The 14,567-nt window shown below is 35.4% G+C and overlaps 1 protein-coding gene across 2 annotated transcripts in view; it reads left to right on the top strand.

Annotated features, from left to right (window-relative positions):
• Window positions 1–14,567, top strand: part of UNC13C (unc-13 homolog C) — a 580,525-nt gene that overhangs the window by 255,993 nt on the left and 309,965 nt on the right. For both annotated transcript variants that reach the window (XM_024754347.1, XM_024754348.1), the window contains 3 exons: window positions 6,150–6,319; window positions 9,046–9,161; window positions 11,284–11,447. In XM_024754347.1, coding sequence (XP_024610115.1) covers window positions 6,150–6,319; window positions 9,046–9,161; window positions 11,284–11,447 — 450 coding nt within the window. The remainder of the gene's footprint in view (window positions 1–6,149; window positions 6,320–9,045; window positions 9,162–11,283; window positions 11,448–14,567) is intronic.

The following is a 14,567-nucleotide window of genomic DNA, read 5'->3' as shown; positions in this document are numbered from 1 at the left end:
TTTGTAATAGTTAATGAGCAACAATAAAGAAGAGTAGGATGACTGTGACATATGATATTTCTCTTATGTTTCTGATAAACAGTTTTTTCATATCAATTTGCTGTAGGTACTAGGGTTTGGAAAAATTTTTCTTAGGGAAGTTTCACACAGAGGTGATATTTTATCTGAGTCTTGAAAGACAGCTAAGGGTTCCTTACGTAGAGGAGTAGGGAAAAGACATCCTCGCTCTAAGAAACACAATGAACAAAGGGTCTGAGTTGAGAAAAACGTGTGGTGAACCAAAGAGGTGGTGAGTAGAAACCATCCCTATTGCGTGCACGCACACACACGCACACGCACACGCACACATTTGCATGCATATATATTTCTCCTATTTTTTGAAAGAGTAATTTGATTCTCCTGTTTTCTACGTGTTGTTTCTTTTTAAATTATATTTGGCATATAACACTGTGTAAATTTAAGGAAAAATATGTTGATTTGATACATTCGTATATTATGATTGCCATTGTAGCATTAACTAGTTCCTCTATCACATCACATGATTACCATAACCGTTTTTGTCGTGGGAATAATTAAGATCTAGTCTCTTAGCAAGTTTGGTGATTAATATAATATTGTTGTCTATATTCACTATATTGTGCATTAGATCTCTAGGACTTATTTATCAACTATTTTGTACTCTTTAAACAACATCTCTCCTATTTCCCCACCTTCCAGCCCCTGGTAACCATTATTTTGCTCTCTGTTTTTATTAGTTCAGATTTTTAGATTCCACCTAAATGTGATATCATATAGATCTTCCTGTTTTCTGATCTCTCTCCCTAAGTGTTCTCTCTTTGCACAGCAAAATGGACAATAAAGTATTTTTCTAAACAAAACAGTTTCTTACCTTTATTATTTTAACATAATTAATATTTTGTAATATTTAATACTGAATAATTCTCAAAACAGCTATTAAAATAAATTTATCTGCAACATTAGTGCCTGTGAAGGAAATATTAGATATAAAAATAGATATAAAAATAGAATACAGGACTTTGAGGTATTGATGGTCTATTTGTGGGGCTGGAAGGTGGGGCAGGAAAATTGGTATATCTTATAAGATCATACTTTGTCCTTTGGTTCTTTGGCCTATTATAGTACTAGGACTTCATTCAACTAGTCCTTAAATGTCAGTATATGAATTCCTCTTCAGCTCCTTTTCTTTTACAAAAGTGCCTCTCATAATATATTTCTTATTCTCATTCTTTTGTCTTCCATGTCATTGATTAATAGAATGGATCTACAACGTACAATTACTACATAGAATATCCCAGAAAAACTTAAACAAAAGTAAACTGTTGAGGACCAGGGGTTTTTTTCCATCCTAATTCCCATAATTAAATTGTCCTTGATAAATGCAGTGGGGAAAGTCGCTGTGCACTGGCACTGGGTTTTGAACTTAGAGTTTGTCTATTATAATACAATTAAAAGATAATAGGGTTAGGGCTCTTAATTCAATAACAAGACACATATACTGTGATGGAAGTGGGTTACATAATTCATAATAAGTCACTGAGAGGAAATGTGCACATCAGGTGTCTCACATATTTCCATTTGGTGGGTCAGGGTTTAAGGAGCTAAGCTGTAACTAGAGAATTCAATCACTGCCTGAAAGGCTGCTGCTGCTTTGCCTAAGGATGGCTCTTGCAGGTTTCTGGCTGATTATTTTCTCAGTCAATGCCCTGACTTCCAGCTTGAGTTGAAATGAGATTATTTACCATTACTAGATATTTTAAAATACAATTTTGTTGATTGTGATAGGAAAATATAAAGAATAAACTAAAATTTTTCACTAATTTTACCACCTATATTTTGACATATAACCTTACAGCTTGTTTCAATGCACATATATATATACATACAAATATATGGGTATATATGTATATAAAAACACATATATATTTAATATCTCTCTTATTAATGTGTCTATTAACAAAATCTGGTATAATAGCATTAAAATATAGAAATTTCATTTACTATACTTAAAATATATAGCTAGAATTTTATAAACTCTTAAAGAACATGAATTTTAATGGCAACATAATTTACTATTGGCTTTTCTTCTAATATAGTTGCTGTGTGAGATGTATTTTAGTTGCTTCATTAGAACTAGCTTGACTATAGGTACGGTTCTCATTTTTGAATGGTCATTTGCTCATACACTACTTTTGTAATGACTTCCCATTGGAGGATGACTGCTTGAGCAACAGCTCGTTGTTCCACTGAAATCAGGCTTTATTGGCTTTATGAAATTCATGGGCATTTCTCTAGGTAAAGCAGTCCTTCTCAGAATAGGTTAAACTCTTATAAATTGGGTAAGGAGTGGGTTTGGGGTTTGTTTTGGTTTGTTTCTTTTTATTTGCTTTTTGTCTTTGTTTTTTGTTTTGCCTTAATTATAGGAGATATGTGTTTGGGCCATATCCAGGAAACTCTAAATCTAAAAATGTTTACAGTAAGACCATTTTCAAATTTGGAATAAATAATTATAAGGAAATTAGTCTTTTGGATGGCTGCCAAAAGAAAATTGGCCAAATAGTGATTGGCTGTACAGAGATAGGGTATCTGTGAACCGAAAACAAAAATAAAGAAAAAACAGAACACAAACACACACAATAATTCTGAGTCCAGAAGGGGGAAACGCTTTGCTTTAATTTGGGAAAGAATAAAATAGCTTATTCCCATGGAAACCAAACCATTCCTCTCTTTAACAATGAAAAAACACAAAATTAGACATATGAACTACTCTTTAAGATGCAGATTGTTTTCATTTAAAAAAAAACTACAAAGCAAATGGCTTTAATAATACTTATTTTATTTACCAAGAGTTTATGCAGTAAAATATCTTATTCTTTTCTTATAGAAAGTCCAAATCACAAGCTGGTGAACTAAACCAGGAGTCTTTGTTAGCTAATTAATCAGGTGTGGAATGATCTAGTGGAGTAAGATTTAATGGGAGTATGCTTTTTCTCTCTATTTTATGTGATAGACTTTTCCCTTGTGTGTAAAAATATTTCTTTCTGTCAAATTTTCCTACATAAGCCTCCAGTTTCCCATCTAAACTGCAAGCCTTTATATTTTCATAAAAGTCAAGGTTTGTGAAACACATGTTAAATAGTTAAGAAATAAAACAGCAAGTACAAAAATAGTAAGAGTTAATAAATTAAACATTTTAAATCATTTAATATATAATCAAACAAAATGAACTTGGTAGATATTTAATTATTTTCCCACTGATTCAATTAGAATTTTATTCAGCTTCACATTAAGCCATGATTGTGGCTTAGTGAAAAAGAGATTTATTTATTTCATTCAACAAGAATTCCAGATATAGGCATTTGAGGGCTAGTTTGGTAACTCAATGATTCCATTGAAGAGAAAAGCTAAATCTATCTTCCTGTTTGATCATCTTTAGTGGAGGATGTTCTACATGCATGTTAAAGAGTAATAAAAGAAGAAAACAGAATAGGGCAAGAAGATTTTTGCTTATATCTCATTGGCAGAACTATGTCAAGTGGTCATCTCTAGTTGCAAGGGAGACTGGGATATTTCACAAAAGCAGGAAAGGGAAGGAGGGCTTAAAAGGTTGCTGAGTGAATGAACTTACTGTATCTGTCGCCTTCCACCTCTCTGAGCATTCTATATTTATACACAATATTTATATCTTTCTCTGGACTTTAAATAAAATGAATTCATCCTCTGTCTTCCAAGGCAGATAATCCCCAAATTATATCCAGTTACTGTATTTAGCTTGAAGTCTAGGATATATGGGTAATCTCTCCCTCAGCTACATGTTTGGTTCTTTGTGATCCTTAGGTCTATACACTAAAGACAAATCATCTTCTTCTAACATTCCCAGTGTATTACTGTGGAGAGAGAAGAAAATAGGATAATAGCAATTTAAAAAGTCTTATTCAGTAAGAGGGAACGTAGAAAATATATGACTGTCGGTGGTACATAACAAATATAATAGAGTCCTGCTGGGTGGGTTACTCAGGACTTCCTGATGCTAGCAGCAGAAGTAGTTACTTGACTAGCCAATTTGGCAGGCCCTGGTACTTCTTTCTTGGCGAATTTCTTTTTTCTCCAAGTCCTTGGTTCTACATCTGGGGAGACCTTCCTTGACCAATGTGCCAATGCCTACTAAAATGAAAGTAAAAGAGGGCTCCAAAAAGAATTAAAAGGCATTGCATATCTATAAAACCGTAAATTGGGACCATCCCAGGAAATCCAGGTAAATGGTTTTCCTAGCTGGGAAGAGATTCACCTTGGAGTCCATTTTCTTTCGCTGTGAGTTCAAGGACCCAGAAATTACTTTAAATACAGCTCTAGTGAGCCTGAGGCACATTTGGAAATACCATGCTCTGGAAATTTTACCAGGCTTCCAGGAGGTGAGTTTCAAGACCATTTTATGAGTAACCACATCAGCCTGGAAAATGTAACTTGTTGCTACTGACTCCTTTGTTCTGACCAATTCCTCACTCTTAACCTAATGACTGCTGCCTCAGCCCCTGCAAAACTGCATGCCAAGGTGCAACACCATTAATCTGATCTTTGCCACTATAGTTCCCCTTCATTGTCACTTAGAGATTTCCTAAAGGAAAGTGTATGAAACACCCTGGGGCAACAGTTTCGTATGTTTTTGAAGTTGCACTCAGAAACCTCTGCTTATATACATACATTTTGTATACAGAAGCAGCTGGCTGTTCTCATCCCTGCAAGTTTCCAAATTATGATATTCGCAGTCAATTTATATTGCAGGACACAAGCAGAGTGAGCCTCTGCTGGTGGGTAAAGGTAGCTGTGCTCCCTTGCATCTCTGCTTAGAGACTCTCTAGCTCTAGTTTGAGTGCATCTCTACCACAGTACACTTTTGAAAGCAGCAGGATTTAATAAGCACATGCCAGTATTCTGAATTTTATTCCTACCATTCACGCTAATAAAAAAGCTTCAGTTGGCATGTGGTCACAGTTCCAAAGTATAGCAAGCAACAGTTTGACCAGCAGTTTCGCTACTGCATTTCAAAATGCGTTAGCTTTCGAGCCTGAGGTAATTAAATCTTCACTGTTTGCCCTCATTTTCTCCTCCACAGAGTCAATTTCGCATTTTAAGGCCTATTATTGAAGCTCCCTTCATTCTTTAAAAATTATTTCATTGATCAGTATTCTTAGTTGCAAACAACAGAGTCTACTCTAGTTAGCTTACACAGAAAAAAAAATTATTTCATAGACTCTTAGGTCACTCAGGAATTTTCGGAGAGGTCCAAATGCCCACCTCTAAATCTACTGTGCAGAAACAATGTCCAATTATACCATGGGGTTTCTTTGGAGAAAACATCATTGCCACCATTGATCAATACTTTGTCCCTCAGGACTGAATACTGGAGACTCTACAATAAAGTACAAAAGACCACCACTTTTGTTGCTGAAAGAGCAAAACCCCACAATACAGTCACTGGCTCACTTTGCTCAATTTGAGTTCACATCTTCCTTGAATGCAGGTCAAATATCTGGACCGTAACTACAAAGGAATCTAAGAATGTGTTTGATCTAGCTTGTCTTGAGAAGACGAGGAACATAAGGAGAAATGTAGCCAAAATGGAAGGAGAATGTTTAAAGATGCTGGGTATCCATATGTGATGATTGGATTTAACAATATCTTACATGCTTACTGGGATTTTTAGCTTATCAATAGGACTCTGTGATGTCCACTTCCTCAACACCCATTGCAATTAAGTTATCTTTATGGTACAGAATTTTCCTGAGCATGGACATGTTATCATAGATAACTGTTGCAAATAAGAAATATACCTTAGAGAAAATATCCCAAAGATTTCTGATCCATATTTGATTACGTCCAGTTCAATTAAAGGAAATAGAATGGAATGGGGTAGGATTTTCTCTTATTAACATTACTTAACTATCACAACTTTTTTTCAATATCCCTGATACCTGCAACATCCCATGGGTGGAATAGTCTGTGGGAAATCTTATTTACTATGTAATATACTATGCCTTTCTGGCTTAGATAGATTTAAAACAAGTTGCTAACATCAGATGCCATTTAGAGAAGTTATCACTGGTTGTTAACTTATCCACATCTGTTTTCAGTGAGTGCCATAACTCCACAGATCGAATCAAAGTCAGAGTGTGGGATGAAGATGATGACATTAAATCCAGAGTGAAGCAACATTTCAAAAAGGAGTCAGATGATTTTCTGGGACAAACAATTGTAGAAGTGAGGACCCTGAGTGGAGAAATGGATGTCTGGTACAATTTAGGTGACTGTCTTTATATCTACTTGAAAAATGTTAAATAAAATTCCAGAATATCTGTGGAAGGTATTATATTTCTATATAGGTAAAAATAACCAGTGCTTTTCTTGAACATTCTCATGGACTTCAGGCAGTTTAGTTTCGTTAGAAATTAAGGTGATAATTATTCAAACTCTATATTATTGAAAGATATTGGTAAATTTGAGATGAAGAGAGAAAAGTCTTTCTAGGAATCAACTGGGTGTCTTTTAGGAGAAACATATCCCATTCTGAATTTTTAATTCATAGAGTATAGCTTCAAAAAATCTTGCCAAATGTATAGAAAATAAATAAGCTATGACTTAATAATGTCTGACTTATTTCCTCTTAGTCCCTTAATGAATTTTGGCAATAAAGGAAAAGTGTGTATTTTGGATATTTTGCAAAGATGATATAAAAGTAGGCTTTAGCAGGCAAAGCCAGATACACATGTGGACTTCTGTGTATTATGATGAAGATATTGAGAATATGTTTAATTGGCATGATTTTAAATGGAATTTTATTATGGAACCAAGAATTGAATAAAGATAAGTTTTAATTTGACTTTTACTACAATTGACTAATAAGCTAGAATCTTCAGTGCTGACTTAATAATAGTAAATATATATGGATCACCTCATTTTCTATAAAGGATATGATCCAAAATGGCTTTATCATATCATCTGAAATGTTTTAATTAAATTTTTAAGGTCTGGTTGTGAATCTAAGAAAGGTTTACATACTCCCAGGATTACGAAGTGTTTCCATTTAGGGTACCAACTTATCTTAGCAAATTAAAGAGTGCTTTTGACTTTTTAAAAACCTACGTACTTCAAGTAATGTAATATTTGGCAAAGTAAAGGGGTAAGGCCACAAAATTAATGAATATCTGAATTATATAATAATTTAAAGAAGGAGAGATATATAACTTATCTGGACATAGGTGATTCAAGCTAGACTAAAAACTCGTTATCAAAAAATATTTTGAGGAAATCTTTAAAGAAAATTGGTGCTTCTCCATTATTGGCATAGAGGTTTTGCTTCACTTATAATGATAATCCTCCTGTATCTTGTTTATACTATTAAATAACTTTATATATGAAAACAGGCAAGGGTAAACTTCAGGGCATTAACTCTGCACAGTACTCATAGGTTGTGTTTTCATTAAAGAGGCTTGCCTACGTGAGTTTTTGTTTTTTGCAATAAGTTAACATGTTCTTGAATTGAGGGAGTTAGAATTCAGAACAGAAATTCCTCAAATTATTCTTTTGACAAAACGTACAAGGGTATATTTAGTCTGCAAAAGAATTTGAATGTGCTTTTAATAAAATCTGCCACCCAGCTCTTGTGCAGAAACAGTCCTTCATTCTATGGAAGGAAAAACATGATGCAACAAACATGGACACCTTTGCCTGCTCATCCTCAATTCATACTCTTGTGCTGTCATTGCTGATGTTTAACCTTTAGAAGGAGAGAGAGCAGGTCTTAGCTTTGTATAAAATCCCACAGTGGGTTCCATCCCCGTTAGTACCATATTTTCATTCTTTGTACAATGTTCCTCCTTCCTCATTACTTAGAATCCATTCCACCGTGGAAGGAGGACTTGGCCAAAAGTCCTAGGCATCTAAGCAGAGCCTGTGTCCCATGGATCCATTGTGATGATGGTAGTTAAAATGTTCCCCTGTGATTCCAGGAAAAGGTCTGTGACAAAAAGGTCTCAGGACTTGACTTTCTCTTGGCTTCAGCAGAGAACTTCAGCATTTGTTGAGAATCAACTATCTCCCAGCCAATAGGAGAAACTCTCAAGATCCTGGCAGTCCTAAGGGAAGAATCTTCACAACACAATGACTATTAAATATTAACGATGAAAGTCATCAGACATTCCACAAGAAGAAAGTGGCCTATGTGATTTAACTGTATCTTATTTGGCTAAAAATACAGTTATGCTTAGAAAAAGGGGCAATTAAAGAAGTCTTCACCGCTGACTTTGTGTCACTCTATCTCTTTATCTTTTGTTTTTGAGATGGGTCAGCTTGCTTCTTTATGTGTTTCATCAGGGAGGTAGGTATCAGACATAGGTCTCCTACCTACATTCACACCCTAGGAATTTTGTGACTATGCTTTTCTTTCTCTCAAAGCTACTACTCAGTTCATATTAGACACACGTGCATACACTTACACACACATTATTAGACTGAATTGGCTACATACTGATTCCATTCAAAGAAAGAGTGAATCTGACACATAAGTAAACACAGGCTGTAGACTATAGGTCTTCATGAATCGCTGACAAAGAAACCTAATAATAAATGTTTTTGTTAGAGCTTTGACTCATTTTTTCAAGGACAGAAAGAGTGGGGCTTTTAGATAAAATACTTTCCTCATTAATTTTTTCTTTTAGTTATTTTGCTTTTAATTGCCCAAATAATTAATTTCATTGTATAAACTGATCTAGTACACAGAAATTTATATCAGAATGGTAGGGTCTTCTGATTGAGCTTTTCTATTTGAAATATTTATATCACAGTTTGACAATCCCAGCGACATATTAGGCACATTATTTTAAATTGTGTTTAGCAGAATCATTATGGTTAATCAAACCTGATCTAGAAAAATGGCTTTTAGCACTATAAGCCCTTTTTTAAAGCTTTCGAGAACTTGTATAAGAAACATGATGTCAAAAATGACTGACCAGTTACATTTTGCTTTATCAGAGAAACGGACAGATAAATCAGCTGTGTCTGGGGCCATTCGATTGAAAATCAATGTGGAAATAAAAGGAGAGGAGAAGGTTGCTCCGTATCATTTACAATATACATGTTTACATGAGGTAAGTAAATTGAATTGTATTAATAACAAAACCTAGGAAAGATTGTATTGTTTATGGATCATGCAACAAAATATTCGTTTTAAAAATAGAATTGAATTAGGTTTGTAAAAGTGTCCCTGAAGTTCTTACTCTGTACTATAGCAAGTGATGTGCTAAGGTATCACATAGCCTATGTATTACCCCCTGAAGAGAGAGCTGGTTGTCTTTTTTTTTCTTCTTGCGGTATGCGGGCCTCTCACTGCTCTGGCCTCTCCCGTTGTGGAGCACAGGCTCCGGACACGCAGGCTCAGCGGCCATGGCTCACGGGCCCAGCCACTGCGCGGCATGTGGGATCTTCCCGGACCAGGGCACGAACCCATGTCCCCTGCATCGGCAGGTGGACTCTCAACCACTGCACCACCAGGGAAGCCCGAGCCGGTTGTCTTTGAATGAGATTTAGAACAAACATACAAGGCGGGTTTTAATAAATGAGGCAATAAGGTGATAATGAACAAGTAGACCAAATTAAATTACCATTCTTCCAGGGAGGAAGAAGAATATTAGAAAGCATTCATTGAAGAAATAAGTCATGATATTTTAGAAGCATTGTAAATATATAGTTCTTTAATAATGGAGGAGAGGATCCAAATCATGATAGTTTTTGAGAATTCTGAGTAAGTGTTCAGATTTTGTTGAAGATTTAATTAGTATTGTCTGTTAAATATAAAAATTCTGACGTTGTAGCAATGGCTTTGGAGAGCTAATGTAATTAGCAGTAATTTTGTCTTTCTTTTTCTGAGTACAACAGAGGGCTTTATACATACTGAAGCCTCCTCCATTTTAACTACCCTTTGCACAAACACATCTGGGTGGCAAGTATCAGAATGTAGTTTTCCATCCATGGATAGGAGAGAATATACTACCCAATAGAAGGAGCCTGGTTGGCTTAGAGAGAGGTAGAGACCACCCAATTTGAGTCAAAAGGGCAGATTCATCAGTTCCCGTTTGCGCCTCAGTGTAAATGCACAGATAATCTTGGGCTTTTATTACTGGATGCTTTGCAACTGAGAGCTTAGTTAGACATGTCACCAGAGCTTTTCCCTGATACAAATGACACATCCCATGTATCAAAAAATATGAAGTGAAGCTGAGGAATATGCCTTTTCCCATGTTCAAAGGGTACAGAAGAAGTACCTTCCTAAGAAAGAAAAATAGCTGGGAGAATCTTTGCCCTTTGTACATTATTTTTCCTAAATATATCTATGAAAATGTATATATGTAATTATTTTCACCTCCATTTTACTAAAGAAGGAAATGAGGAACAATATTTAAGTCATTTACACATTATACAGTCATTAGATATAGAACCAAGCCTTAATTTCCTGACTACAGTATAGCCAGTGATAATCCATCAAGAAAGGTGGTTCAGTTTTTAGACCAATACCAATAAATCCCTTGAACTGGCAGGATGGGGAGCCAACACTGGCCTTAAAATGTGGGTAGAGATTTAGGATCACAGGAACAGGATCATGCTTTGTTTTTCAGAGTCTTCTGTTGGTCCAAGACACAAAAAGAAATGAAATCCAAGAAAGGGTCCTTCAGTGACCCAGGCTGCATCCATGCAGCAGTTTCTCAACTTCTTCGAAGCAGAAAGGAATTCTTTGTAGTGATTTTTTTCACTTCAAAGTTCTAGAAATATTTATTTTCAACCTGAATTCATTGTCATGACTCATACCATTTTGCAGCCGAAGTCCTTTAGTATTATTTGCATACCTAGATTGTGTATTAACATAGCCCAAACACATTATTCATCCAGAGCTTTATAATTTACTCAGAGCCCATGAATACAAAAGTTGTTCCAGAATGTAGAAATGTTTACATGAGAAGACATTTACTTCCTTCTAAAATGATTTGGTATATCTGAAACACTTAAATCATTGATTCCGTATAAACCTAGACAGAAATAAAATCAGAATTTGTATAAAGATGAGGTACGTTTGAATGAAAATCTGAGACATTTCTATTATTTATAGATGCTGATGAAACATATATGCAATTATAAGTATAATTTACTGAAAGTTACAGTTAAATATATCTGGCCTAGTCTGAGAAAACTGAACATTTGAAAACCACTTACTTTTAGAATTTGTTCCATTACTTGACTGAAGTGAAATCTAATGGTGGAGTGAAAATCCCAGAGGTCAAAGGGGATGAAGCCTGGAAGGTTTTCTTTGATGATGCCTCCCAAGAAATAGTCGATGAATTTGCCATGCGTTACGGGATTGAATCCATTTATCAAGCTATGACGTAAGTATTATAGAACATTTACATTATCAAAATCTCTGTTGAAATCCAAAGGGGGAATAGAAAGAGTGTTCATTTCCCTTCTTCTAAATCAAATGAAATTTTGGTTAAAAAGACAGTTACATTTTGGATGTAATTGATTGGATGCTGGCTTCTTTCTCTATTACAGCTATAAAGTATTAAGGATTTGGTAACTCACTACCATCATCTTCCCAATTCTTATTCCATTCCCGTGTGCTGTTCTCTGACTAGCAGCATTAGCAGCGCCTGGGAACTTAGAAATGTAAAATTTCTACCTTACTTCAGACCTATTGAATCAGAAACTCTAAAGGTGAGGCCCAGCCATCTGTGTTTTAATATTCCCAACACGTGATTCTCGTACACTCTGAAGTTAGAGAACCAGTGCCTTACTTGATATCTGAGAAAACTGAAGCCTGGTGATTAAAGTGAGTCGTCCAAGGTTACAGAGCCTGTTAGCATCAGAGACACATCTAGAGTCCTTATGGTGTTGACCGTAACTTCAGACTATATCCTTCCTTCCTATATTTATCTCAGTGCTGCTACTTTGGTGAAACCAAGATTTATTGACCACCCGTAGAACCCAAACACTACAGTAAATGTGATCCTGTAGAAGTGAGCCATACAGAAACACACCCCTTACTGAGGAGTTTCAGTGAGGATTTAGAATGGGGTTATATTACTTGTCCAGAGTTTATCTTTTGAAACCTGGTCTAAGTTTATAAGTGCATTCTGTTCAGATATAGACCATGTATAATATGTAAACTATGTACATATATTAGGACTATTTTTTCATATTAGAGGTCAAATCATATTTTCATGTGAACAGAATAGATGCTGGCCCAGACAGTCAATCATTTTCAGCCAACTTGATATATTAGACCAAAATCTTCAAGGTTTATTGCTCAGAGAATTTAATCAACAGTCATATTTCTAGAACATCATATGTAAGAATGATTTTTTTAAATTTTCTGATAGTGTATGCTTTTTCAGTTTACAGAATGTCCTCATGCTAAATAACAAAGGCTTACAGATTCTTACGTATGAAGAGGAACTTAGAGGTCACCCAATTGAAGCTCCCTCTGAATCAGGAAACCCTGTTTTTGCATCCCTCACTAGTTGTTATCATCCCTTTGTTTGCTCACCTGCAGTAACAGGGAGCTCACTCCTTTTTCTTTTAATTGAAGTATAGTTGATTTACAATGTTGTGCTAATTTCTGCTGTATAGCAAAGTGACTCAGTTATACACATATATCCATTCTTTTTTATCTTCTTTTCCATTGTGGTTTATCCCAGGAGATTGGATGTAGTTCTCTGTGCTATACAGTAGGACCTTGCTGTTTATCCATTCTAAATGTAATAGTTGGCATCTACTAACCCCAGACTCCCAGTTGACCCCTCTCCCTTTCCCACTCCCCCTTGGCAACCACAAGTCTGTTCTGTATGTCTGTGAGTCTGTTTCTGTTTTGTAGGTAGGTTCTTTTGTGCCATATTTTAGATTGCACATATAAGTGATACTATGTGGTATTTGTCTTTCTCTTTCTGACTTCACTTAGTGTTATAATCTCTAGTTACATCCATGTTGCTGAAAATGACATTATTTCATTCTTTTTTAGTATTCCATCGTATGTACATACTACATCTTCTTTATCCATTCATCTGTCAGTGGACATTTAGGTTGTTTTCATGTCTTGGCTATTGTGAACATTGCTGCTATGAACATAGGGGTGCTTGTATCTTTTTGAATTGTAGTTTTGTCTGGGTATATGCCCAGGAATGGGATTGCTGGATCATATGGTAGTTCTAATTTTAGTTTTCTGAGGAACTTCCATGCTGTTTTCCACAGTGGCTGCACCAACTTACATTCCCACCAACAGTGCAGGAACATTCCCTTTTCTCCATACTCTCTCCAGCATTTGTTATTTGTAAACTTTTTAATGATGGCCATTCTGACTGGTGTGAGGTGGTACCTCATTGTAGCTTTGATTTGCATTTCTCTAATAATTAGTGATGTTGAGCATCTTTTCATGTGCCTGTTGGCCATCTGTATATCTTCTTTGGAGAAATGTCTATTAAGGTCTTCCGCCCATTTTTCAATTGGGTTGTTTGTTTTTTTGTTGTTGTGTTGTATGAGCTGCATACAATATGTGTTGTGTATTTTGGAGATTAAGCCCTTGTTGATCGCATCATTTGCAAGTATTTTCTCCCATTCCATAGGTTGTCTTTTTGGTTTTTTTGTATGGTTTCCTTTGCTGCATAAAAGCTTGTAAGTTTGATTAGGTCCCATTTGTTTATTTTTGGTTTTATTTCTGTTGCCTTGGGAGACTGACCTATGAAAATATGGTATGATTTATGTCAGAGAATGTTTTGCCTGTGCTCTCTTATAGGAGTTTATCATATCATGTCTTATGTTAAGTAAGTCTTTAAGCCATTTTGAGTTTATTTTTGAGCATGGTGTGAGGGTGTGTTCTAACTTCATTGATTTACATGCATCTGTCCAACTTTCCCAGCACCAATTGCTGAAGAGACTGTCCTTTTCCCATTTTATATTCTTGCCTCCTTTGTTGAAGATAAATTGGCCATAGGTGTGTGGGTTTATTTCTGGGCTCTCCATTTTTTTCCCCCATTGATCTGTTTTTCCCCCGTTATCCGTTTTTGTACCAATACCACACTGTTTTGATTTCTGTAGCTTTGTAGTATTGTCTGAAGTCTGGGAGAGTAATGCCTCCTGCTTTGTTATTTGTCCTCAGGATTTCTTTTGGAAATTCTGGGTCTTTTATAGTTCCATATAAATTTTTGGATCATTTGTTCTACTCCTGTGAAAAATATCATGGGTATATTGATAGGGATCACATTAAATCTGCAGACTGCTTTGGGTAGTATTGCCATTTTAACAATATTCTTCCAATCCAGGAGCATGGGGTATCCTTCCATTTCTTTGAATCCTCTTTTATTTCCTTTATTAATGTTTTAATATTCTCAGCATACAGGTCTTTCACTTCCTTGGTCAGGATTTATTCCTAGGCATTTTATTTTTTTGGTGCGATTTTAGAAGTTTTTTTTTTTTTTTTTTTACATTCCCTTTCTGTTGTTTTTTTTTTAGTG

The sequence above is a fragment of the Neophocaena asiaeorientalis genome, unplaced genomic scaffold (genome assembly GCF_003031525.2).
Source record: "Neophocaena asiaeorientalis asiaeorientalis breed wild unplaced genomic scaffold, Neophocaena_asiaeorientalis_V1.1 scaffold391, whole genome shotgun sequence".
Taxonomy (NCBI): domain Eukaryota; kingdom Metazoa; phylum Chordata; class Mammalia; order Artiodactyla; family Phocoenidae; genus Neophocaena; species Neophocaena asiaeorientalis.
Note: the sequence above shows the minus strand (reverse complement) of the source record. Positions and strands in the feature narration are given on the sequence as shown.